This window comes from Nerophis ophidion, linkage group LG10, assembly GCF_033978795.1.
Source record: "Nerophis ophidion isolate RoL-2023_Sa linkage group LG10, RoL_Noph_v1.0, whole genome shotgun sequence".
Classification (NCBI taxonomy): domain Eukaryota; kingdom Metazoa; phylum Chordata; class Actinopteri; order Syngnathiformes; family Syngnathidae; genus Nerophis; species Nerophis ophidion.
Genome location: NC_084620.1, coordinates 28,083,380 through 28,107,379, shown reverse-complemented (window position 1 = coordinate 28,107,379; position 24,000 = coordinate 28,083,380). Strand labels below are relative to the sequence as shown.

At 39.7% G+C, this 24,000-nt stretch overlaps 1 protein-coding gene across 2 annotated transcripts in view; it reads right to left on the bottom strand.

Moving 5' to 3' along the window:
• Nucleotides 1-24,000, bottom strand: part of large1 (LARGE xylosyl- and glucuronyltransferase 1) — a 253,865-nt gene that overhangs the window by 110,992 nt on the left and 118,873 nt on the right. For both annotated transcript variants that reach the window (XM_061913252.1, XM_061913251.1), the window contains exons 3-4: nt 9,393-9,691; nt 3,179-3,261 (exon numbers count right to left, since the gene is read on the bottom strand). In XM_061913252.1, coding sequence (XP_061769236.1) covers nt 3,179-3,261; nt 9,393-9,691 — 382 coding nt within the window. The remainder of the gene's footprint in view (nt 1-3,178; nt 3,262-9,392; nt 9,692-24,000) is intronic.

The following is a 24,000-nucleotide window of genomic DNA, read 5'->3' as shown; positions in this document are numbered from 1 at the left end:
TATATATATATATATATATATATATATATATATATAAATAATAGACTGATAAAAGCAAATACAAACCTACAAATATTTAAGATATAACAAAAAAAAAAATTATTTAAATAAAGAAGTCTTGCTCAGCTTGTTTTTACCAGTCAGTGAATAAACATGTGTCTTAAGAGCTGACAAGAAATGTGGTAAATCAGGCAAATGAATCAAAACCTCTATGGGCAATGCAAACCCAATGTTTAATCAGATATTGACAATGAAGTAGACTTGATAAACGCTGCAGTCCTATAAAGACAGACTCCTGTGGTGCTTGGCAATCAATGGTCTATCTCAAGGGTCTCAAACTCAATTTAACTGGGGCCACTGGATGCAGAGTCTGGGTGCACGCTGGGCCGCAAGAAAATATTTCTTAAAACATGTTTTTTTTCTGTGCAAATAAGACACGTCGGGGTGCCCCTGTGCTCAAAAAAGAAATATTGCATCTCCCACTTTTGCTGGAATTGTCTTTGCTCATCACTAACCTCTCTCTTCAAAGCAGGCTTTGAAAAAGACATGTTTGGGGTTGTGGAATATATTTGTATTTAGACGATGCACAGAGAACACGGGGGTCGGCGGATAATAGCCGTGAAAGTACCGGGATTGCGAGCGCAAAAAAGTGACGTCACTAAGAAATATATGTAGTGTTCATCGTGTGAGGCAATGTGAATTAAACAATAAAAAAAACGAATAACGGTTTGCATTGGTCTAGGTTTTCGGGGACTGTTATTACTGACGGACAGGTGTTGCGGTGCGACTGCAGCCAGGCACGTAAGAAAACCCTCGTCTCCATGGCAACGTCTCTGTCGCTTTCACTCATTTGCCGCTTTTCCACTAACGCAGGGGTAGGCAATCCGGAACGTTGAAAGAGCCATTTTGGAACCAAATAACACAACACTGTCAAGCGCCGTTCATGTAAAACTTGCGGGCCGCACTAACATTAAACTTTCACATAAAGGTGCGGGCCGCAAAATAATGTTTCGCAGGCCGCAAATGGCCCGCGTGTCTAAGACCCCTGGTCTATATACTCCAACTCTTTCAGGTTCAGCGCTACGTCAAAACAACAAGGCTGATCTCTCAGGGCTCTGTCTGCTCTAATATTTGTCACTCAGTGGCAAAACAACAGTGAGTCAACATTTAGAGCCCTCATTTGATTCAACATTGCCTTGAAGGCTCAGTATATTAACCATGCTATTGGTTACCGGTCCTTTGCTAAATAATAAAAAAAAAATGTAATTCATGTCAAAAGCCGGATTCATCATGCGCATTGAGCAAGGAATAGTTCTGTTTGTCCTGCCCAAAGTCATCTTCCATTAGCTTCAACTCAACGTCCCCCTTTTTTTTTTAAAAGGCCCAACTCATATTACCACGATGAAAGCGGTGCATCAATAACAATCTGTAGCGACCTTGCCCGAGTCGGCTAAATGATCATCAAGTTCACCTCCAGTGTGACAACTGAACATCATAAGACATACATTATTTTCGCCTCTCACTCCTTGTATGTGAGTATGTGTTGAAGCAGTGGACTGGACAGGCTTTTATGGTTGTTTGGAGAACTAATTTAAGCCCAAATATTGAAGTCCTAATGTGGCTTGTTTTCACCTGCAACGGACCACCAAGCGCAGTCCTCACCCCCATCCATGGCTTACACTCGGGAATAAATCAAACGACTGCTGAAAGGAAATGCTTAGGACATTTGCTCCAATTATGAAAAGGGCTTGACCCAATTACTTAAATCTGCTCCAAAGAGGCCCCTTCACCCTACCTAGTCAACCTTGGTGTGTTTTAGCCACACCTGAGTGGCAATTCTCACACTAAAGCTTGTCTGGAGTGGTGGACCAAAATGCATTAAGACGGAGTGCAAGCACAGAGAAATTGAATGAACCTCGGACCAATAACATGATTCCATAATGTAGTATCAGAGCACTATGGTATATAAAACATGTTGCATGCAGCAGTTCCAGTACACGGAGTACTAATGTATCCAACTGGTGCAAAACTGCAGACTTGCAACATCTTGATTGAATACAGGAGGCCCTCGGTCTACGGCGAGTTCCATTCCAAATGACGCCGCTGTAGAGAAATTTTAGTGCAAGTCGGAACCTAAACCTAAACTGTTCTAAAGTTTACATCAACACCGGATTTGAATTGGATGCATAATGGCTGTGGCTCCGGTTTGCAGCAAAACGACTCCGTTCTCTGCCACCCGTCAATCCCCACCAGCCGGGTCTGGTATGCACACTTTGACCTGACGTAACCGACAAGCAAGGATGATTACCAAATTCTGTACTTAAATAGGCACCAAATGAAATATGTCAATACCACCGGGTATAGATAGATGGATGGATGGATGGATGGATGGATGGATGGAAAAATAAATAGATAGATAGTACTTTGATTCCTTCAGGAGAGTTCCCTTAGGAAAATTAAAATTCCAGCAGCAGTGTACAGAATTGAGATCGAATAAAAAAAGTAAAAAGTAAATAAACGGAGTATAAATGGAAACAAAATTGAAAAATATTACAATAAGAATAACAATAAAAAGCAACAATGAGAATAAAAATATAACAGTAAAATAAGAATGTAACAACAGAAACCAGGTAGTAGTGACCATGTTATGAAAAAGTATTGCACGGTTATTGTTTTGCGTCCCCTGTTATCCGAGTACCCTCCTCCCCCCTAGAGAGGAGTTGTACAGTATTGGTATGGGTATTGATTCACGTAAAATAAAACGGTGCCATATTTCAATACCTTTATTGCTTCTGACGATATGTTGGCAAACTTGGCAGCGGTTCAAACACTTGGTGAGGAAACAAGCACTTAAGCAGCACTCAGAACCGCCCTTAGATAATAATGCAATTTTCAATGGCAACAAAGCAGGTATTTATTAAAAAAATTTTTCAGGCTTTTTAAAGAAAAAATATATATCATCGCTTATTAAAATTAATCATGACTTCATAAATAAGATGATATCATATTGGCCACTCCCACCACACCCCTAGCTCCGCCCTCACCGCCACATGTAGATTGGCAATCTGGGGAAAACCCTGATAGCATATCCAATACATATTATCTGGACCAATAGAAAGTGTTTTAAATGTAGATTAAAATCATCACAAGTCCCTTTCAAAAACAAATAAATGATTACCTGTGGAAAAGTACCGATTTTACCAGTGTGACCACATCTCGACTGGCGTTGTAGCCTGCACATACGATGGCAACGTGGATGGTCTGTGGAAGAAAGAGAAGAAATACAAAGACGAGATTAAACATCTCAAAAACAGTTTCGGCATTTTTTTTTCTGGAAAAGTATCTAACCGTCTAAGAAGCAATAACCAAGGTTTGCTCTCCACCCTTGTGCACTAAACACACACCTTGTTAAATTAAGAATCATTTTAGAGTAATTACACAAAAAAGTTTAGATACCCTCCACACGGGCATGCATGTTTTTTGTGTATTCAGCTACCCATTCTATACTGCTTGTCCCTATTGCTGTGTGTGTGTGTGGGAGGGGGGGGGGGGGGGGGGGGAAGTCATTTGAAGCACACATTTTTAATAAACCATACCACTAAAATCTTTCTTTTTACAGTGGTACATTTCGGTCTTCTGTGTAGCATTCTTAACTTAGATTAGTGGCAGACACAATTTTATGAGTAATTCTACTCTGGTTCACATGTGATGATGGCATAGTGTCATTTCCCCTGTATATAAGCTACCTCAGGGCTTGTGCTGATATTATAAATACTGTACAGCGTCAGATGCTATCTTGACATGTCAAAACTCTGCACATTTTATTTTCCGCCCTCGCAGCTTCCATTGTAATCTCCCTGCAGGGGTTGGGCAGCCCGGTCAAACCTCCAAGTGAGCAGAGGTCATATGCAAGCTCGGGTGGCCAGAGTCAGACTGCCCTGTTCAGATGTTCTTACTTCCAACTCAGAGGAAGCGTCATCTTCTTTGTGTTCTGCTTGTTTTTGAACAGTGCTTTGCCAGAAAGCGCATGAGTGACAAGCAGCGTGTGAGAGTAGGAGGTTGTGATAAGACACCATCTAACGGCATATCCTTTTTAGCGTTACACACACCCACGACTGTGAAAATACAAGGTGTGCAATGCTTGGAAAAATGTGTTGGTGTGAAATCTGCTCATAGCCTGCAGTTATTCCAGGCAAAGACAAACAAAGCCTTAAAGCAATGTATTAAGTTAAAGTTAAAGTACCAATGATTGTCACACATACAGTAGGTGTGGTGAAATTGGTCCTCTGCATTTGACCAATCCCCTTGATCACCCCCAGGGAGGTGAGGGGAGCAGTGGGCAGCAGCGGTGCCGCACCCGGGAATAATTTTTGGTAATTTAACCCCCAATTCAAATTCCATCTTGCGATATCCTTTTACGTGCTTTTACACAGCTTGTTAGTATTTCTTCAGTTTTTAAACAAATACATTGAATAACAAAAATAACACTGTTAACTGTCAAATAGGGAAGGGTGATATGGTCTAAAATCTTAATCGCAATATATATAGCAGCCTCTTGTTATAATGATAAACATGACAACAAATTATTTGGCCTATATATGACAATTGAACTATTCTATTACAAAAATGAGTTAAACGTCTCCTTGTGTAGCTGCTGACATGTGCGGTAAAATATTGCATCATTTCCAGTTGGATTATTTTCTGAAAACTATTTTCAATCTACTTGCTAATTTAATGTTATTAACTGGTTACTTTATGTTAAAACATTGTATCTACACTTCTGTTAAAATGTAATAAGCACTTGTTCTTCTTCAGTTAAATTATTCTATACTCGAATGCAGGGCTGTCTATTGGACTAAAAAAATTGTCCGGGGTCCAAATGACGACTGCATGCAAAGTAACGAATATATATATATAGGTATATATATGTATATATATATATATATATATATATATATATATATATATATATATATATATATATATATATAAAATTGTCCATGTATATATATATATATATATATATACATATATATACACATATACATATATATATATATACACATATACATATATATACATACACACACACACACACACACACACACACACACACACACACACACACACATATATATATATATATATATACACATATACATACATACACACACACACACACACACACACACACACACACACACACACACACACACACACACATATATATATATATATATATATAGGTGTGGGAAAAAAATCACAAGACTACTTCATCTCTACAGAACTGTTTCATGAGGGGTTCCCTCAATCATCAGGAGATTTTAATGGAAGCATTCACATACAATGGTTTATATACAAACAATTGTATACAAACCATTTATATACAACCATTGTATGTGAATGCTTCCATTAAAATATCCTGATGATTGAGGGAACCCCTCATGAAACAGTTCTGTAGAGATGAAGTAGCCTTGTGATTTTTTCCCACACCTACATATTGCGCTCTACCACGGTATCGAGCACTATTCTCTGGATAATCCAATCAAGACATATATATATATATATATATATATAAAAATCGATTGTAGCTGAGATAGGCGCCAGCGCCCCCCGCGACCCCGAACGGGAATAAGCGGCAGAAAATGGATGGATGGATCTATTTCTTACTGAAATTATAACTAATATTGATACTGTTGTTGATAATCATTTTTGTTTCACTACTTTTGGTTTGTTCTGTGTCGTGTTTGTGTCTTCTCAATTGCTCTCTTCATTGCAGTTCTGAGTGTTGCTGGGTCAGGTTTGGTTTTGGAATTGGATTGCATTGTTATGGTATTGCTGTGTGTTGTTTTGTTGGATTGATTAAAAAAAAAAACAATTACAAAAATAATGATAATAAATAAATAAAACCTGTTAACGGACCTTACGTTTGACACCCCTGATCTAAAGGTTTATCTTTCTAAAAGGCATGTTAATTGTTACGTTTTGGTGCCAATAACCGGTTAAATTTAATGGAAATACATGCACCTGGGGATAGGTTAATTGGCAACACTAAATTGGCTCTAGTGTGTGAATGTGAGTGTGAATGTTGTCTGTCTATCTGTGTTGGCCCTGTGATGAGGTGGCGACTTGTCCAGGGTGTACCCCGCCTTCCGCCCGATTGTAGCTGAGATAGGCGCCAGCGCCCCCCGCGACCCAAAAAGGGAATAAGTGGTAGAAAATGGATGGATGGAAATAAATATATAAATAAAAAATAAATTTTTTAAAAATGAGAATCAATTCTGAATTGCACAACGTGAGAATCGCGATTCAAATTCGAATCGATTTTTTCTCATTCGCCTAAGCGATACAGTTGATTGATTACGCTGCATGTGTGAGGGTGAGCACATTTGTGTCGGTGTTCGCGGATCGATTGCATTAGTTGGCAACATGCTTGTGTCAGAGTTTGTGAGCCCCCCATGACGCACGGACAACCCCCCAAGCAATATTGCTGATATCAGTTTGTTTGAAAGGGACTTTGTTTACGTTGACTGATGCAATGACACGCATGCTTGAGACAGTTTACGGGACAGCACGTCACACTGTCGTGACTGCGGACTTACATATTCTGGCAAACTGCTTGGTTACCCCTCCTCCATTTACACATACAGGGAAATCAGACTGTCATTAATCTTTGAAACAATCTGAGTGTGCCACATTTAGAGTGCCAAGCAGTGCTTATAGAGAAGTCTTAACGTGACAGCGGAAGACCAGGCTCAGGATAGCCGGTAGGAGTGTGGTGTGTTCAGTGACAGTTTGAAAACACGGACTCCGAGGCTCTCATCGACTGTAATTGGGCTATTACTGTATGCTTCTTCTTAATTTGGCTCTATTTTGCAGCTTGAGTCTCCACATGTATGATGTGCTCAAACTAAAACATACTTTTAGTGAAATTGTTTGCCTTAAACCAGGGCGTACGAAAACCTAGGTACACTTTATTGCCAAAAGTATTTGGCCACCTGCCTTGACTCGCATATGAACTTGAAGTGCCATCTCATTCCTAATCCATAGGGTTTAATTTGATGTTGGCCCACCTTTTGCAGCTAGTACAGCTTCAACTCTTCTGGGAAGGCTGTCCACAAGGTTGCGGGGAGTGTTTATAGGAATTTTCCACCATTCTTCCAAAAGCGCAATGGTGAGGTCACACACTGATGTTGGTCGAGAAGTCCTGGCTTTCAGTCTCAGTTTTAATTCATCCCAAATGTGTTCAGTGGGGTTCAGGTCAGGACTCTGTGCAGGCCAGTCATGTTCATCCACACCAGACTCTGTGATCAATGTCTTTATGGACCTTGCTTTGTGCACTAGTGCACAGTCATGTTGGAAGAGGAAGGGGCCCGCTCCAAACTGTTCCCACAAGGTTGGGAGCATGGAATTGTCCAAAATGTCCTGGTATCCTGGAGCATTCAAAAGTTCCTTCACTGGAACTAACGGGTCAAGCCCAACTCCTGAATAACAATCCCACACCATAATTACTCCTCCACTAAATTTCACATTCGGCACAATGCAGTCCGAAATGTACCGTTCTTCTGGCAACCTCCGAACCCAGATTCGTCCATCAGATCGCCAGATGGAAAAGCGTGATTCATCACTCCAGAGAACGCGTCTCCACTGCTGTAATTGGCCTAATTGAAAGGTCACTTGAAATTTGGAGCTCTGTAGCAACTGTACAGAAAGTCTTTGCACTTTGCGCATCAGCATCCGCGGACCCCTCTCAGTCAGTTTACGTGGCCTACCACTTGGTGGCTCAGTTGCTGTTGTTCCCAAACGCTCTCATTTTCTTATAATAAAGCCGACAGTTGACTTTGGAAAATTTAGGTGGGAGGACATTTTATGACTGGATTTGTTGCACAGGTGGCATCCTATGACAGTTTCACACTAGAAATCACTGGGCTCCAGAGAGCGGGCTTATTCTTTCAAAAAATCGTGGTAGAACCAGTCTCCATGCCTACAGTGGGGCAAAAAGTATTTAGTCAGCCACCGATTGTGCAAGTTCTCCCACTTAAAATGATGACAAGAGGTCTGTAATTTTCATCATAGGTACACTTCAACTGTGAAAGACAGAATGTGAAAAAAAATCCAGGAATTCACATTGTAGGAATTTTAAATAATTTATTTGTAAATTATGGTGGAAAATAAGTATTTGGTCAACCATTCAAAGCTCTCACTGATGGAAGGAGGTTTTGGCCCCGTTCATTCTTTCCTTAACACGAATCAATCGTCCTGTCCCCTTAGCAGAAAAACAGCCCCAAAGCATGATGTTTCCACCCCCATGCTTCACAGTAGGTGTGGTGTTCTTGGGATGCAACTCAGTATTCTTTTTCCTCCAAACACGACGAGTTGAGTTTATACCAAAAAGTTCTATTTTGGTTTCATCTGACCACATGACATTCTCCCAATCCTCTGCTGTATCATCCATGTATCCATTTTGGTATAAACTCAACTTGTCGTGTTTGGAGGAAGAAGAATACTGAGTTGCATCCCAAGAACACCATACCTACTGTGAAGCATGGGGTTGGAAACATCATGGTTTGGGGCTGTTTTTCTGCTAAGGGGACAGGACGATTGATCCGTGTTAAGGAAAGAATGAATGGGGCCATGTATCGTGAGATTTTGAGCCAAAACCTCCTTCCATCAGTGAGAGCTTTGAATGGTTGACCAAATACTTATTTTCCACCATAATTTACAAATAAATTCTTTAAAATTCCTACAATGTGAATTCCTGGATTTTTTTCTCACATTCTGTCTCTCACAGTTGAAGTGTACCTATGATGAAAATTACAGACCTCTGTCATCATTTTAAGTGGGAGAACATACACAATCGGTGGCTGACTAAATACTTTTTTGCCCCACTGTAAGTGCTTGATTTTATACACCAAGTGATTAGGGCACGTGATTCTCATCGTTTGGATGGGTAGCTAAATACTTTTGGCAATATAGTGTATCATTGTATATAGAGACCTTGCCAATGCTGTTCTTCACATGTGACATGTTGTAAAAAAAAAAAAATTGACACGTTTCTGCTTTTTAGTCTGTTTTACCCCAGGACATTGATTTATTAAGTGATCCAACTACACTATCTTCATTCTGGTCATCCAGCCGGCTCCCACTGAGCTAAATTGTGCTGTGGTGCTGTGAGAACACGATCAGATCACAGCATGGCCGTGTCTCATATTCACATTACAGCAACCACCGGATACGTTTACCAGCGCCATCTCGATTGAGAGATTACTGTAGATAAATAGGGGAATACAAAATCAATACCTAATCTCAAAATAATGACACTGCTGGAGGTGGAATTCAAATCATTATTACAACAGAATTTACTGCAAGACTGATCAGTTTGTATGCCCCACCTCACACTTCTCCACGACTGGATGTCGGACGCAGTCTGAACTGTTTCCCGCTGCAGCAGCTTTCTGGACCTCGTTGTCACCGGTGCCTTCCTCTGAGTGGGTTTTGCTTTGGTTGCCATGGTGGCCGCCGTATGGAAGGTGTGCCGACGGGCTCCTGGGGGGCCGGCTAAGTTCCCGGCGCAGCGCCCGGTTCTCCTCTTCCACCGCCCGCACCCGAGACTCCAACGCTTGTCGCTCGCCGACATCTCCTACAGGTGTGGATGACTGGATTTCCAACGGGGAGAGGGGCAGGGGCTTCACTGTGAGGTTGAGACAAAAAGGAAAAACTTGAATTAGATTTTTTTATAGTTAAAGCTAAGATATGGATATTTTGTCCGGATAACTTAGTATTTACTAACCTACATTTAACTGGTTTCATCATTTTAATGTACAAAATATTTCAATTATTTTTTTCCCTATGTGGTGGAAATAAAGTGGGCAGCTCTGATTTATACAAACAGTCATATTTGAAGAAGTTAAACAGAGCTTGCAAACTTCCCTGTACACAAATAAGATATAACAAACTCATATTGATCAACAAACACTTTATACTTTGTATACAGTAGTAATGGTTCGAACGATACTGAAAAGTGGATGAATTACAAAACAAGGAGTGATACGGTGTCCTTCAATGCCTTCAAATGCCCTTTTTTTGGGGGGGAATTTGGCTTATCGTTCCCAATCACAATGAGAGACAAGAAGACAGGTGGATTTTTTTTCATGCCTGGTGTATGCTCTCGAGTCACGAAACATGCATAGGCGACGCTGTCTTGTTACCTTCCCCTGCCCAGTTTCCCGCAAGGCTTACGTGCACTAGGGCTGGGCGATATGGCCTTTTTTTAATATCTCGATATTTTTAGGCCATGCCACGATACACGATATATATCTCCATATTTTGCCTTAGCCTTGAATTAACACTTGATGCATATAATCACACCAGTATAATGGTTCTATGCGTCTACATTAAAACATTATTCTTCATACTGCATTCATATATGCTCATTTTAAACTTTCATGCAGAGAGAGAAATCACAACTAAGTCTATTAACCAAAACTGTATTTATTAAACAGTTATTAAGCAGTGGCACAAACATTCATGTCATTTCCAAAACAGAAAGCGCAAGATTGTCAGAGACATTTTTAAACAAGCTATGAGTGCACTTTTGTGCATGATGTCACTAAGACCACATATCAAAACAACACTAAATTTAAAGTACACATTTTGTACAGAACGCCACTACAATAGTTTAAAACAAATAAAGTGCACTTTTGTGCATGATGTCACACAAGATATTTCAATAACTGTCAAATAAAAATGAGCTGTATAATTGGAAATACAATTGCTATGTGGTAGGTTACTGCGGACATTATCTCATGTTGTTGACAATTATTTTTTTCATACAGTGTTGATTAGGGGTGTGCCAAAACATCGATACTACGATATATTGCGATATTTCCTCTTGCGGCACGTTATATGTTGCGGCGTATACGTGTGTGACGTATGTAAGAAGCTGCGCTTCCTGTCTGTGAGAAGGAGAGACAACAAAGAGTGGGAAGAGCCTGTAGTGTAATGCCAGCAGCTAAAAGCAACTGCGTGAGAACATATACTCGAATATCAAGATATAATCATTTTGTATATCGCACAGAGACAAACCCGCGATATATCGAGTAAATCGATATATCGCCCAGCTCTAACGTGCGCCTCCTAAAAATCATAAATTTGGGTCGTCTGCGGGATTGGTCAGTTTTGGCCAGAGAGGGTTCCTCAACAAAGGCGAGCAGACTTTGTGCTTGAAATGCACAAATTATTGTATTAAAAAAAACACAACAGTGATTAAAAATTTGCATGAAAACTGATGGTGTACTTAATAACTTAGTGCGGTTTAAACATAATCACTAAATATGTTGTTTTTCAGCTTATTGTGTTGTTGCGTTCAGAAGAAGTCACAAAATATGACACTCTTTTTAACTTTTATTGGCAATCTTGTGCTAACAACAGGTTCAATTCAGACACTATCGTGTGCACACACACAACACAAGTTTCCGTCAATAATCTGTTAGGCATGGTGTATTTACAAACATGTGAACTCTGAAATGACCATATGCATTAACACCGATATGCTGTTACAACACTGTAGTTATTTAACCGTTTTGTTTATTTACAATTCCATGTCTTGTCCCATGTCCCAAACGGCCAAATAGCATTGCAAAAATTAATAGTGTCCTCTATTGCGACTCTTTAAGTACCCCGATTACAAAAAATGATCGAGGACTTTTCTTTGCATTGAGGTATTGTTTATCTAATGGTAAAGTCAAAAGCCTGATATTACTGTTAAAATTGTTTGTAGCAGGAGTGTAAGACACATACTGGCCTTGTCAGCATTCACTTGTTTATAGAGTGCATGGTGACAATGATTGCAATACACTACAGCCATAGAAATGCAAACTCTGAGTTTTAGAAATGAATGGTTATTAGCGCTAATGGGTAAGGTCAAAACATAATTTCACAGTAAAGTATGCTCTAATAGAGTGATGATAATAGGTAAGGGAAGTGGTTGGAAAAACGCAAGTGTGATTTTTGTTCAAATGTGTTATTGTGAGTACATTTAAAGCTGTGTCTCATGTATAATCACAGTCCATTAAATTACAATGTACTTTATTTGTATTACAAACAGAAGAGTGATCAAAAACCACCAGAGAAAAAGTGGTCAGTTCAGCTGTTATACAATGTGATGCAACAGTCATCCTGGTCTGTTTAGTATTTGTTGATGACCATCCCCAAAAATGCAAAACACTAAATAAACTTGCTGCACTAGGATGAGTTCCAACTTATTCTTGTACCTGCAATATATTTTATCTTCACTTTTAAGATTTAGATTTTTTTTTTTGTCAAATACAATCTTTTTATGTAGTCGTTCACGTTACCAAAAAAAAAAAAAAAGGATGTCCAAAGTGAACGCAATTACACCCACATGCGGACATCATGTCAAACGTGCTGGAGTGTTTACGGGTAAACATGCCTTTGATTTTAGTAGGTCTCAGGCCTGGCGCATTTGTGGAAATTTCAAGGATTTTTGGAACCAAATTAATGTGCATAAAAGGTTAAGAAGAAGGAGGGAGAGCATTTCGGCCCTAGCAGTTTGTGGGACATTAGCTTTATCGTCTGCTCCAAAGAGCGTGTTAACGTGCAGTCGGAGAAAGGAGTGGTGGAACATTGACGTGAGTTTCTAAAACGTATCATTTTTGCCTGTTTTCTGCTCATTTGTCAACTATTTATTTTACAACTATGTATTTTGCCAAATAATTATGACATTTATCTCAATTTGATGACAAACTGTCGGTGAACACTACTGGATCGTTCAGAGTGCAGTTGCATTGGATACATATGATAGGATAGATAGGATAGGATAGATCTTTACTGTCATTGCACAAGTACAACAAAATTTCATTTTCGGCACAGTCCCGCTAAGAGCAGACATACATTACAACGGATCAGCCACTTACCGCGCTCCTTAAAAAGGTGAGAAAAGGGTGATATTGTGAGAGGGGGGGGAGTAAAAAAAAATTATCAGTTTAAGGCTAGACCCTCAGGAGGGGTCCAGACTGAGTCCAACGAAAAAAACTCCATAGCAAAGCACATACACATTTTCTAGCATACATCTCGAGATATCTAGCAACAGAGGGAAGGTAGTTCAAGGTCATGGTGGTAGGCTGCAGCTCTCAGGCGCTGACCATCCATTCATCACCCCTATGGGATTTGCGTCGAGGGCGCTGGGTTGGGGTGGTGGGGTGTGTATGTGTGGCGTATATTTTTGTGGTGTGTGTGTGTGTGTGTGTGTAAGCCCGTAGTGTGTCTCTGTTCTGCAGCCTTGATGTATTGTGCAGTCGCTAGTCCAAAGTCAACAACAACAGGTGTGTGTCCATGAAAGACAAGAAGGGAGTTTGTTGTGTCATCCTGCAGTGATCTTCGGGAGAGTCTCGAAGCCAGGAAGCCAGGGAAACAATCCAAGTTAGAATGATTTTGTATGCGGGTGAAAATAAAATTTGCTTTTCACCCTTAATTGTCTATGACTGGTCCTCAAAACTGCGGGGTGGACAGCCCGATGTAATCTACAGTTCCCGCATCCTCCAATCATTTGTGGCAGCTTTGGAGTACTTTGAAGACTGCCAGCAACTTCCAATTTGTCGACAAACCAGAGCAACGCTTACTCCAATCAGCAGATGTCCTGTTGTCATAATTCCGAATTGGTGGATATCTTCACGTCATCGACAGAAAAGGGTCGCCAGGCACACGTCACTCCTTCTTCTCCCAAGAGTCCATCGTGTGTCCAGCAACAACCGCTTCGTCACAACAGCAGGTTCCCCCAAACCCAAGATCTTGTCAATTTTGTTGAGGCCAGTTAAATAGTTCCAATGTTTAGATTTGGAGAGCAGTGCAAAAAGAGGCAACAAGAAAGTTAAGAAAAGACGAGACAAAGAAGCAAGCAGGAGAGATAAGGGAGAGGAAAGGGGAGCGTCCACCCTCGATGAGTGCCAGAGGACTATCAATATATGTGATTAACATCCACATACGAAAGAGGCCTGGGTTAAATTTGACAAAAATTGTGATTGTACTGTTCACACTGACATGTGTTGCTCTGAGGGCATTTTCCGACTATTCTTAATTTGATTGCATTCTATAGTATATTTTTATTGTTGTAATTTAATCGCATGTTATTGTATATATGTTCTCAGGGACTGCAGATAATAAACTATATAATCTGGTGCAGAACATGTCTGTATTTGAGTGTAACATCTCTGTGCAATGTACCTTGAAATAAAGAACAAACTAACTAACCAACTACAAAACTTGATACAGGTCATATATGGGCATAATTTTTTTGAAATACCCGCATTGTGAAAAAGGCCCATACGTCTTTTTTTTCCTTGTGTATTTATTGTTGTGCTGATGCACTTAGAACCAAACACATATATTTTTTCTGATTACTCAATTGAAATACTCAATAGCTGCACACCATTTGCCAAAAGTAAGCTAAAAGAGGCTTTAGTTAATCCAGTCTTGAATAATGGGCCAAACCCCCCTTAGGCGGAAGCGGTGCAATGCGATGAGGGGGCGCGTGAGAAGTCTGGGAACATGCTTTTTTTGCTGTACCAGAATGTGATGAAGCATATGTAGCACTTAGCTTCACTGTAACCACAATTGCAGACAAGAAAATACTTGTGTGTTTCCTTTAATGTTATAAGCTTACAATGTTATGCAGAGAGATAGTTGTAACAATTTTTGAGACAAATTATACTATTTATAGTCACGGTGGAGAGTGTGTGTGGTTGAGCAAAATATTTTCATTTTCCTGGGGGGCGTAATAGAAAATATTTAAGAAGCACTGAGTTAATCCGTGACCCTGATGAGGACAAGCGGAATATTAATAGATAAATAAATGTTTTAATTACCTGCATGTACAAGCTACATCTTTGAAGCTAAACTCAAATAATTAGTGGAGGTAGTTGCAAAAACATAACTATTTTTGTGGTGGTGCTAAGTTGGAGAACTATTGAACTAGTGGTTATCAATTATTTTCTGATATGACCCCGCTGGGCGAAATTTCCCACGGCCCCCCTACACTGAATTACAATTGAGGATATTAGTTAAATTATTTTTACAACACAATGTGTGAGTTGCATTCTTTGGATAATCAATTTCAAAGTATCAAACTTTACAATGAGCTTAGCTCTGCAACAACTAAAACCAATTTCCATGTTAAATGTACTTATGTTTGTAGAATTACATGGTTGTCACTCCTTTGAATTGTTGTTCTTTACTCCCCCGTAGTAATAATTGTAAGTCTGTCTATAAGTCGCAGTTTTTTTCCTAGTTTGGCCGGGGGTGTGATCATATACTCCGGAGCGACTTATGTGTGAAATTATTAACACATTACCGTAAAATATCAAATAATATTATTTATCTCATTCGCGTCAGCAATCGTCACATACACGTCAACCAATAAGAATTCGGCGGGGGAGGGTCATGCCAGAAGTGCATTGTGGATCATGGAATTTTAACTTCTATGTGCTACTGCTGTAGCTTAGAAAATGGATCATTTCATCGTTGGCGGTAACTTATAAAAACTGAGAAAGGGTGAACTATTAATCAGACAAGAAGCAAGGAACCAAGCAGAGACAGAATTCAATAGGGCTCATGAGGAGAACGCTGGCACTGAACACTTAGTCACAGTCTCGCCCTACGCTCTAAGGTCCAGCTCTCTCGTCCCTCTTTTTATTCAGAGTTCCATAGTCAACATCACTGAGGCTGCCTCTAAAAGGAGTGGTCACATATATTATGCAAAGCAGGTCCAAGACGCACAGTACGTGACGGAATGTGATTTCGTCTTGTCCCCGCTTCGTCTGCGTGTTGTCATTTTATCTTCGTTAAGGTCCTTGAAGTCTCCGTCTCGTCTGCGTGCTGTCATCCCATACCTGCCGAGGTCCCTGAAGCCCTTGGCTGCCAGCGAGCCAAAACAAAGATAACATCTGTGGCTGAGGCCACCCCTCAGACAAGAAGTTTTGTCCTTGCATAGATTAAAAAAAAGTCTAATTTGAGCACATTAGCTAATAACTAAAGCAACAGACTTTAAGCATACCAAAGTTAGTGTGGTAATATATACATAATTATCCTAACAGGCACCGAAAAGGAAATCATGTACTGCCGATTACACAATATCAAATAATATTATTTATCTCTTTAGTGGAAGAGACAAAGAAAATATCAGCAATCGTGTCACACACGTCAGCAATACACGTCAACCAATAAGAATTCGGCGGGGGAGGGTCATGGCAGAAGTGCATTGTGAGTCATGGAATGCTAACTGCTATATGCTATATGCTACTGCCATAGCTATTAAAATGGATCATTTCATCGTTGGCGGTAACTTATAAAAACTGAGAAGGGCTGAACAAAAATTTGACCGAATACTACAAGATGGTTGTTGTGAAATATGCAGCAGAATATTCATGTTCTAAATATTATAGTTATTTGAATGACGCTTACCATAAGATGTTATGTTAACATACCAGGCACGTTCTCAGTTGGTTATTTAAGCGTCATATAACATACTCTTATTCAGCCTGTTGTTCACTATTCTTTATTTTAAATTGACTTTCAAATGTATATTTTTAGTGTTGGATTTTATCGAATAAATTTCCCCCAAAAATGAAGCTTTTACTCCAGTGCGACGTAAATATTTTTTTTTCCTTCTTTATTATGCATTTTCGGCCGGTGCGAGGTATACTGCGGAGCGATTTATAATCCGAAAAATACGGTACTATGAATTTGAGGGGGACAGTACGGGAAAATGGGATAAACCTTACCATCCCTAGTAAATGATGTACATTATTATTACGTTACTTCATAAATCAATGTGTTTGTAGTACATCCTATCGTATTGTTTTTCAAACATTACTCATCATCTAAAAGTATATTTTTCTTTTTAAAAGGCATGTTAAAAGAGAGGACTTTTCAGTTAGTTTCACAATACGATCTGTTCTAGCGTACAAGCTGCATCACAGAAGGAATTAAACTTGTACCCCAAGGCACCACTGTATTTACAGAGAGGTGCAAAGATGTAGGAGCTAACTACTTCATTGAAAGTGCAGCCAATGTCGAATCACATTTAAAAAAAAAAAAACAACCCAATGAGCAAGAATTTTCATGAACATTTTCTGTATTACTAGAAGAAAAGACCACTTACCGACCTCAAAGACATCTTCACATTTAAAAAAGCACAGAATATTCAAAGATGAACTTATCTTTTCACTATATCTTTGAAACCCAAGCTCTTTAAGGGAAGTAAGAGGCTGTGGTTGAGGTTCATTAAAAAGTACAATAGGTTTCTCCGTTCTGGTATCTCTCTCGGGGACAAAGCTCTGGAGATCTTCTCATATTATAGAATGACAAGGAACTTAAGAGCTTGCATTACATGTATTGATCTGTAGGTGGAAATATTGCTTTATCGTATTCAACCATCGGTCATTTCAATGACAAAAACAGCTGCTTTCCAGGGGAAGGCCTCGGTCCCCATTTGTATTCGGCTGTTTAACGACTAAACTGAACAAACTGCCAGGTAACTTGCTAATAAACTCAGTTAAACACGATATGTTTCGTATGTATATGCTTTCAATTAAATTCGGTGTAATGAAAATTCCTTAGTTTGTTTTCACAGCGAACTGGCAGATAGTTGTTTACCTGCCGTGATTAATTGCGTCCTGGCCTGTAAGACAATAAAAGGCAGCGGGTAAAGCCTACAAAGAACTACAAAGCTATTCTGTTTAATTTGTAGAGAGGTTTTAGTTGGCCATCCTCGTACAGAAGAATATTTATTGACAATTGTCAGTGGTACCCAAATATTTCAGAAGATGCATCTGGCAGACGTATGCAGCCAAGAATACTGAAGTCTCTTTGTTGAAAAAAAATCCACATTTACATGGAAAATTATGATTCAAGTGTCAGTAGGCAAACTATTACACAAAGGAAAAGGCAAGACATACTATAGAGTACAATTCATACATGAGGCAAGTCAATGTGCTTTACAGAACACTACAAGAAGGCTTTATCCATCCATCCATTTTCTACCGCTTATTCCCTTTTGGGGTCGCGGGGGGCGCTGGCGCCTATCTCAGCTACAATCGGGCGGAAGGCGGGGTACACCCTGGACAAGTCGCCACCTCATCGCAGGGCCAACACAGATAGACAGACAACATTCACACACTAGGGCCAATTTAGTGTTGCCAATCAACCTATCCCCAGGTGCATGTCTTTGGAAGTGGGAGGAAGCCGGAGTACCCGGAGGGAACCCACGCATTCACGGGGAGAACATGCAAACTCCACACAGAAAGATCCCGATCCTGGATTTGAACCCAGGACTGCAGGACCTTCGTATTGTGAGGCAGACGCACTAACCCCTCTTCCACCGTGAAGCCCGAAGGCTTTATTAGAAATAAAACAATCATAAACAAAATCATAAAGTTAAAATCATAAAATATCATTATCATGAAAACAATTTAAAATCAAAGAGACTAGACAAACCACTTTCATATGCACAATTATAAGTGTTTTCAGCCTGGATTTGAACATTGCTAACATTGAGGCCTGTCTCACATCTTGTGGAATATTCCAGATTTCAGGAACATAAAACTGAAATGCAGCCTCACCATGTTTTGTCCTGACTCTGGGCACCAGCAGGAGACCACTTCTCGGAGCCCGAGATGGTTCATTTGGAAACGACTTATACCCAAGGAGAGCTGTCTAGAAGTATACTCTCAAAGCAACAGGAACCCAGTGCAATGATCGAAACACTGGACTAACATGGTCATGTTTCCTAATTATGGCTGTAGTTATTGATTATTCTAGTATTCGAGCAATCTATTGATTAGTTTGTTTGATTAGTCGACAAATCTGGTAAAACACACTTTATAGCCTTGATCTGTATTTTAAGGAATATATTTGAAATAAACAAAGATTTTTCTGCTCGGCATGAACTTAATTATTTTATTGTTATGAATGCACATCATTAACATTGAAATTGCACTTTTACTATACGTGCATTGATAAAAGAAATAAAAAAACAACAACAACAACTGTCTGCTGTGCGAAAACTAAGTCCACATATTTAACGTTTCTGGCTCTCCATGTTGTCTGGATTGTATAGATTATTATTAGTTACACTGATTAAACGATTAATCAAAGCAACAGAATATAAAACAATATTGTTTTCTCTATTCAATTAATTGTTGCAGCCCTAGTAATGATGGCTTTTTTCCTTATCCACAAAATGAATATCAGCATTACTTCATCTTAAAAATATATTTCTTTCAGCTTTTTAACCTTTGTAAACCAAACAAAATCAACCAAAATGTATTTGCAGGATCATGGGTGAGATGACTGGAAACTAATTCCCCATAAGTTATTGACCAATTGCATTCTGACTTCAGATAAACTTAAAATTGTGGTGTTCTGATTTTTGTGAAGGCTTTACATGTTTAAACGTTCGACTCTGGAAGTTGTTACTTTTTAATACAATTGGTTATTGTAAAATATAGTTTTTAAATTCCAAACCCTGTTTCCATATGAGTTGGGAAATTGTGTTAGATGTAAATATAAACGGAATACAATTATTTGCATATCATTTTCAACCCATTTTCAGTTAATATGCTACAAAGACAACATATTTGATGTTCAAACTGATAACACTTTTTTTTGTGCAAAAAATCATTAACTTTAGAATTTGATGCCAGCAACACGTGACAAAGAATTTGGGAAAGGTGGCTATAAATACTAAGCAAGTTGAGGAATACTCATCAATCACTTATTTGGAACGTCCCACAGGTGTGCAGGCTAATTGGGAACAGGTGGGTGCCATGATTGGGTGTAAAAGCAGGTTCCGCGAAATGCTCAGTCATTCACAAACAAGGATTGGGAAACGGTCACCACTTTGTGTACAAATGTGTGAACAAATCGTCAAACAGTTTAAGAACAACATTTCTCAACGTTTTATTGCAAGAAATTTAGGAATTTCACTATCTACGGTGCGTAATACCATCAAAAGGTTCAGAGAATCTGGAGAAATCACTGCACGTAAGCGATGATATTACGAACCTTTGTTCCCTCAGGCGGTACTGCATCAAAAAAACGACATCAGTGTGTAAAGGACATCACCACATGGGCTCAGGAACACTTCAGAAAACCACTGTCAGTAACTACGGTTTGTCGCTACATCTGTAAGTGCAAGTTAAAACTACTATGCAAAGCCACAGCCATTTATCAACGACACCCTGAAACGCAGCCGGCTTCGCTGGGCCCAATCTCAGCTAAGATGGACTGATGCAAAGTGGAAAAGTGTTCTGTGGTCTGACGAGTCCACATTTCAAATAGTTTTTTGGAAACGTTTAACGTTGTGTCCTCCGGACCAAAGAGGAAAAGAACCATCAGGACTGTTCTAGGTGCAAAGTTGAAAAGCCAGCATCTGTGATGGTATGGGGGTGCATTAGTGCACCCCCATACCAAGGCACTAATGCACTAATGCACTAATGCCTTCACACATCTGTGAAGGCACCATTACTGCTGAAAAAGTACTGTACACACAGGTTTTGGAGCTACATATGTTGCCATTCAAGCAACGTTATCATGGACGCCCTTGCTTATTTCAGCAAGACAATGCCAAGTCACTTGTTACAACAGCGTGGCTTCATAGTAAAAGAGTGCGGGTACTAGACTGGCTTGCCTGTAGTCCAGACCTGTCTCCCATTGAAAATGTGTGGCGCATTGTGAAGCCTACAATATCACAATGGAGACCCCGGACTGTTGAACAACTTAAGCTATACATAAAACAAGAATGGGAAAAAATTCCACCTGAAAAGCTTCAAAAATGTGTCTCCTTAGTTCCCAAAGGTTTATTGAGTGTTGCTAAAAGAAAAGGTGATGAAACACAGTGGTGAACATGCCCTTTCCCAACTACTTTGGCAAATATTGCAGCCATGGAATTCTAAGTTAATTATTAATTTGCAAAAAAAAATAAAGTTTATGAGTTTGATCATCAAATATCTTGTCTTTGTAGTGCATTCAATTGAATATGGGTTAAAAAGGATTTGTAAATCATTGTATTCCGTTTATATATACAGCTAACACAATTTCCCAACTGATATGGAAACGGGGTTTGTACAACAAACCAGAAGACTATCCAGTTTTGACTTGATTTTGAAGGTTCCACTCCATCAGTATTCTCTTTTCTAATTTTCCTCATTCATTGATGTAAACACTAGTTTGCTAGTGGTGGAATCTCAAACCGATTTCACCCCCGGCAAAAATCACGTTTGTCTAACCTCTAACTTATGTCACATTTTATTTTACACTGGGAATATTCTACAGATTAATTCAGTCAGGAACTCATATTCTTCTGATGAATAATGGTTGTACAATCATGGCTAGGTAATGTGTAATCACCGTTAACTTAACACCTTATGGACAGCGGTCATGCACCGGCCAATCGGAAAGCAACCGGGCCATAATTAATGTTATGTTATTAATTATGACTACGTTGACTGGAATAAAATGTCATAATGGCAATGGGGAAATGGTCCATTGTCCGCAAACATTTGGAAGGACAATAGCAAGTGAGTCATAGGCAGATGTTTGCTTGAATAGCGCTGTTCTCCCTCTTGTGGTTTAGCATAAAAGAGGAAAAAATAATGACTGAGCTGTTCTGTCAGACCTTGCTTTGAAAAGGAAGGGATGCTCTGGTTCCCTAGTGATGAACTGATTCAAAAGACGTAATTCTATTCTCCCTTACCCGCTCTAATTTAGGCTTCACACAATCCAGATAAAAGAATTCAGGCTTCTATAAAACATGAGTTTCTTGAGAAATATTTGATTGGATACAATTTTTGCAGCATTTTTTCAAATACTGTTGGGTCTGTCGTTACTTTTACCACATGTTCACTTGATATTTAACTGGCTGGATTGTTGCACAATTAGGGATGTATGACGAATACCGGTAATTGTTGGTACAAGTTTTAAATTAGGTTGATTCATGAGAACCGTGAAGATTCAGGATTACCGATACTGCTATCAGTATTTTTTGTTCCAGCTGACTGACAAAATTAAGACACGCTGTCGAATTCAGTTGTTCCACGGTCGAATGCCTTTTCCAAATCCACAAAGCACATGTAGACTGGTGGAGCAAACTCAAGTAGCCTGCCGAGAGTACAGAGCTGGTCCATAGTTCCACGACCAGGACAAAAAACACATTTCTCCTCCTGAATCCTAGGTTCCATTATCCTCTCGAGTACACCACCTGAATAGACCTTAGCGGGAAGGCTGAGGAGTGTGATCCCACAACACAGATAATATGTCACAAGACATGCAAATATAAATTAAATACACAGAGGACACAAGTAAAGGAAATCAAATGAGCTCAAAAATACCTAAAACCGAGGCATGATGATGCATTATGTACATACAGCTAGCCTAAATAGCATGTTAGCATTGATTTGCTTGCAGTCAGGCGGTGACTAAATATAACTGATTAGCACTCTAACAAGTCAATAACATCAACAAAGCTCACCTTTGTGCTTTCCAGCACAACATAAAAGGTTTGGTGGACAAAATGAAACAAAGAAGGAGTGGCATAAAACACGTTTTTCTGTGGCAGCGTCGAAGAAAGTTGTACAAAGTTGGCCGAAATTAGTAGGACATATCCGCGCTTACCAATTACTCTCATCAGTGAAGCATGTTTAATATAAACAGAGGGATTTTCAACAATTACAAAGGTTTGTGTCATGTTAGTCGTCCTACAGAAACCACATTAAAATTAAAAAAAAAAGTTTCCTCCCATCTTTTTCCATTTTCATACATTTTTGAAAAAGCTCCAGGGAGTCACAAGTGCAGCATGCAGCTCTAGGATCGCAGGTTGCCGACCCCCGAGTTAGCATGTAGTAGTCAACATAGACAAAATCATCACAAAACCAAATGACATCGTACCAAAGAGGGACTATTTCAGTTCAAACCTCTGGAACAAGATGAGACTATCAACACTGAGGAATGTGCCTGAATACAACAAACCTGCACACTTGAAGCACAACAGACAGTCCACAGTCCACACTCCTTGTTTGGTGAGCAAGCCAGGTCAGTGTAAACATAACAGGGTGCACGCATAGAAAGTGAGAGTAATACATCGTCAAAGACATGATGACATTTAATTGTGTTGGAAAACTAACATTTCGGGGACGGCAACCTGAGGGTTATTGGTTCAATCCCCGGCTTCTGCTTTCCTAGTCATGTCTGTTGTGTCTTTGAGCAATACACTACCTTGCTCCTGAAGGGTCGTGGTTAGGGCCTTGCATGGCAGCTTCCGCCATCAGTGTGTGAATGTGTGTGTGAATGGATGAATGTGAAAATAGTGTCAAGCTCTTTGAGTACCTTAAAGGTAGAAAAGCGCTATACAAGTACAACCCAATTTACCATTTCTAAAAGTGCTGCAAACGTTTGACAGACATCGGTCAAGCCATGTCGATGTTCCTCAGAGACTTACGTTTGTTTGTTTTTTGCATATGACCCGTTAATACATCTTATACTGTAATGGCTCTTTCAACTTCTGGGTTGCCTACCCTTGTATTAGTGGAAAAGTGGCAAATGAGTGAAATGTGAAGTGAAGTGAATTATATTTATATAGCGCTTTTTCTGTAGTGACTCAAAGCACTTTGCATAGTGAAACCCAATATCTAAGTTACATTTAAACCAGTGTGGGTGGTACTGGGAGCAGGTGGGTAAAGTGTCTTGCCCAAGGACACAACGGCAGTGACTAGGATGGCGGAAGCGGGGATCGAACCTGCAACCTTCAAGTTGCTGGCACGGCCACTTTACCAACCGAGCCGTGAAAGCGACAGAGACGTTGCCATGGAGACAAGGGTTTTCTTTTGTGCCTGGCTGCAGTCACACCGCGACACCTGTCCGTCAGTAAAAACAGTCCCCAATAACCTGGACCGATTCTAACCATTATTTGTTTTTTTATTGTTTAATTTG